Genomic DNA, 3,498 nt, shown 5'->3' with positions numbered 1-3,498 from the left:
GTAATTAACTTTTCGGGTTTTTCACATATAGGTAACTATCTTTTTTTTTAATACATCTAGGTAACAAACTTTTTGGAACCGTTCACATATGACCATTATGACTTGCTGTAGCAGGTTACATCCAGCTGCAACAGGTCATAATGGTTATATGTGAACAGTTTCATCAAGTTCGTTACCTATATGTGTACAAAAAAAAATAGTTACCTAAATATGAACAAAACCAAAGGTAAGAGTAAATTACATAAATGGTCCCTATGGTATAGGGGAATTTGTGCATTTGGTCCTTAACTTATTCTTTTTAACTCGGATGGTCTCTACTGTTTATTTTTGTTGCGCGCTTAGTCCCTGTCTTACCTAAAAAGACTATTATGCCCTTATTAATTTATTTTTTTAATTAATTTTCTTATTTATGTTTTTTTATATGTTTAAAAAAATTAATAGACCCCACATATCTGTATCTCCTCACCGTAAATTTGAAACCACATATGAGAAATTTAATTTGGGTCCCACCGGTGAACATCCCATCTCACATCCTCTTCAACCTCTATTTTCTTTCAATCTTTAGTGATATGGAAGTCTTCACCATCCTTTTTTTTGGTCTTTCAACTCTGGCGAACAAACACCATAACCTACGGTCTCTTCACACTATTGGGTTGTGGTGTTGGTTCGCTGAAGTTGAAGGATCGAAAAAAAAATAGATGGTGAAGACTTCATTGTCATTAAATATGGAAAAGAAATAAAAGTTTATGATGATGAAAGATAGGATGGTGAGGAGATACAGATATGTGAGGTCTATTAGTTTTTTTTTTAAACATATAAAAAAAAATACATAAATAAGGAAATTAATTTAAAAAAATTAAATTAATAAGGACACACTAGTCTTTTTAGATAAGACATGGACCAAAAGCAACAAAACAAAACAGTAGGACCATCCGAATTAAAAAATAAGTTAGGGACCAAACGCATAAATTCCCCCAAATCACAGGGACCATTCGTGTAATTTACTCTTACTTTTGGTTTTGTTCATATTTGGGTAACTATTTTTCTTTTGTACACATCTAGGTAACGAACTTGTTGAAAGTGTTCACATGTAACCATTATGACCTACTGTAGTCGAAGGTAACCTGCTACAGCAGATCATAATGATCATATGTGAACAATTTCAAAAAGTTTGTTACCTAGATGTGTACAAAAAAAAGATAGTTACCTAAACAAACTGAAATGTTAATTACCTTAATTAGTCTTATTCCCTAAAATAAAACGATTTCATTAATTAAAAACAAAAGAATGCAAGACACAAAAATATTACAATACATAAAAACCCGGAATATCTGCTCCATTAATTTTGTATTTTAGCAACAATCATAAATAAGTCGAAGTGATCCAATTAAAACACATGGGTCTACATCAAGTAAAATCATTATACAATTTTGTGATTTTGCTTTTTGGTTCATACGGCACACCACTAACCACTTGTCCACTTCCTAGTCAAAGTCTCTTCTCACCGGAAAAAAGAATTTGTGTTTCAATTTTACGGAAGAACAAATGGCACCGGAGAAAAGCAAGATTCTGATCATCGGAGGAACCGGGTACATAGGAAAATTTGTAGTCGAAGCCAGCATAAAGGCCGGCCACCCAACCTCCGTTCTGGTTCGAGAATCCACGGTGGCGGACCCTGTGAAGGGTAAGCTTATCGATAACTTTAAGAACTCCGGCGTCACTTTGGCTTATGTATGTTTCATATCGTTTCTTAACATTATAAACATATGGTTAAGTAAAAAAAATGAAGGCGATTGATTGTAGGAATTAATTAAAAACGTTTAAACAGGGAGATTTATATGATCATGAAAGTTTAGTGAAGGCGATTAAAAAGGCGGATGTAGTGATTTCAACCGTCGGTAAGATGCAAATCCCAGATCAGACCAAAATCATTGCCGCCATTAAAGAAGCTGGAAACATTAAGGTTCGTTTCACAACGATTTTGACCTAATTGATTCATAACCAACAAATTCTTGTGATTTGGTTTAGAGGTTTTTGCCATCGGAGTTTGGAATTGACGTGGATCATCAAGAGGCGATTGAGCCAGCAGCTTCAATGTTTTCCGAGAAAGTGCAAATCCGTAGAGCAATCGAGGCCGATGGGATTCTGTTCACTTACATCGCCTGCAACTGCTTTTCCGGTTACTTCCTGCCTACTTTGGCTCAACCCGGAGCCGCCGCTGTTCCTCCCAGAGATAAAGTAACGATCCCCGGTGATGGAACCCCCAAAGGTACCAATGAATTCTTGCATCTTTCTTTACGATTGATCAAACAAAGACACAGCAGTTTTTCATCATGATTTGTATCTGTAGCTGTTTTTAATGAAGAACATGACATTGGTACCTACACAATCAAAGCTGTGGATGATCCAAGAACATTAAACAAGATTCTTTACATCAAACCCCCTAAAAACACTTGCTCGTTAAACGAACTTGTTTCCTTATGGGAGAAGAAGATTGGGAAATCTCTAGAAAGAACTTATGTTCCAGAGGAACAACTTCTCAAGCTTATTCAAGGTACACATATGCAATTGACAATAAGAAAAAACCCATCGGGTTTCAATTCTTGGTTTTTCTTATATTTATATATTGTGGGTTTGTGTGGGTAATTGTTTCAGAGTCTGCATTTCCGATGAATATTGCATTGGGTATCAGCCATTCGATTTTTGTGAAGGGAGATATTACCAATTTTGAGATAGACGAAACGTTTGGTGTTGAGGCTTCTGAGCTCTACCCGGATGTGAAGTACACTTGTGTCGATGAATACCTTGATCGATTTGTTTGAGTGAACTGTGTTTGGATATTGAAATCAAAATAACATTTCAGTCATTGACGTGTTCACATCTGTCCATAGTTTTGTCTTGTTAACATAATACTCTAGTGCACTCTTCTTCCTCTGAATGTTCTGATACATAACTATTCCTAATTGGGGTGCAACAAGGTCCAGCTTTGAGGTTGATATTTCTCAATCGTTTACACATTTGGGGATAGACTAGTGATCATGATTCACGAGGTTGAACAAGAAACCGGTAGTTGTTTACATAAAAGGACAATAAACCGGCAATAGTTAAAAATTTGGAATTTTATATGAAAATTAACAGCAAAAATCATAAATGTGTAAACGATTTCCCGCTTGTTTGTTCTAATATATATATATATATATATATATATATATATATATATATATATATATATATATATATATATATATATATGGGTAAAGTGAATATACCTAACAACCTTATATAAACTTAGGTACCTAATCATATCATACTACGTAATTTTGTATCATATTTGCATTGTAATTACCCAAAGTTCTTAAAATTCAACATCATAACTTGATTGCTTCCAAAATCTTTGGACTTTCACCATTATCTTCCTTCAAATGACGTCTTTCTATCGGAGACCCCCCGGTGGGCTTCATATACTACTCTTACAAATCAAATGGTGTAGGAGGAATA

General features: G+C 34.6%; 1 protein-coding gene across 1 annotated transcript; it reads left to right on the top strand.

Moving 5' to 3' along the window:
• Positions 1–1,424: 1,424 nt before the first annotated feature.
• Positions 1,425–2,938, top strand: LOC145013202 (eugenol synthase 1-like). The gene is made up of 5 exons (XM_078972040.1): positions 1,425–1,731; positions 1,829–1,963; positions 2,029–2,269; positions 2,351–2,554; positions 2,656–2,938. The coding sequence occupies exons 1-5, from the start codon at positions 1,546–1,548 to the stop codon at positions 2,820–2,822; spliced, it is 933 nt and encodes a 310-aa protein (XP_078828166.1). The 5' UTR covers positions 1,425–1,545; the 3' UTR covers positions 2,823–2,938.
• The last annotated feature ends 560 nt before the right edge of the window (positions 2,939–3,498 follow it).

Source organism: Lactuca saligna, chromosome 1, assembly GCF_052625555.1.
Source record: "Lactuca saligna cultivar CGN05327 chromosome 1, ASM5262555v1, whole genome shotgun sequence".
Taxonomy (NCBI): Eukaryota; Viridiplantae; Streptophyta; class Magnoliopsida; order Asterales; family Asteraceae; genus Lactuca; species Lactuca saligna.
Note: the sequence above shows the minus strand (reverse complement) of the source record. Positions and strands in the feature narration are given on the sequence as shown.

Bases quoted from the DNA above. Each gene is read 5' to 3' on its own strand.
- LOC145013202 (XM_078972040.1), top strand. From the start codon at position 1,546: ATGGCACCGGAGAAAAGCAAGATTCTGATCATCGGAGGAACCGGGTAC. The intron at 2,270-2,350 runs GTACCAATGAAT...TTGTATCTGTAG, and splicing joins CGGTGATGGAACCCCCAAAG to CTGTTTTTAATGAAGAACAT. The intron at 2,555-2,655 runs GTACACATATGC...TAATTGTTTCAG, and splicing joins ACTTCTCAAGCTTATTCAAG to AGTCTGCATTTCCGATGAAT.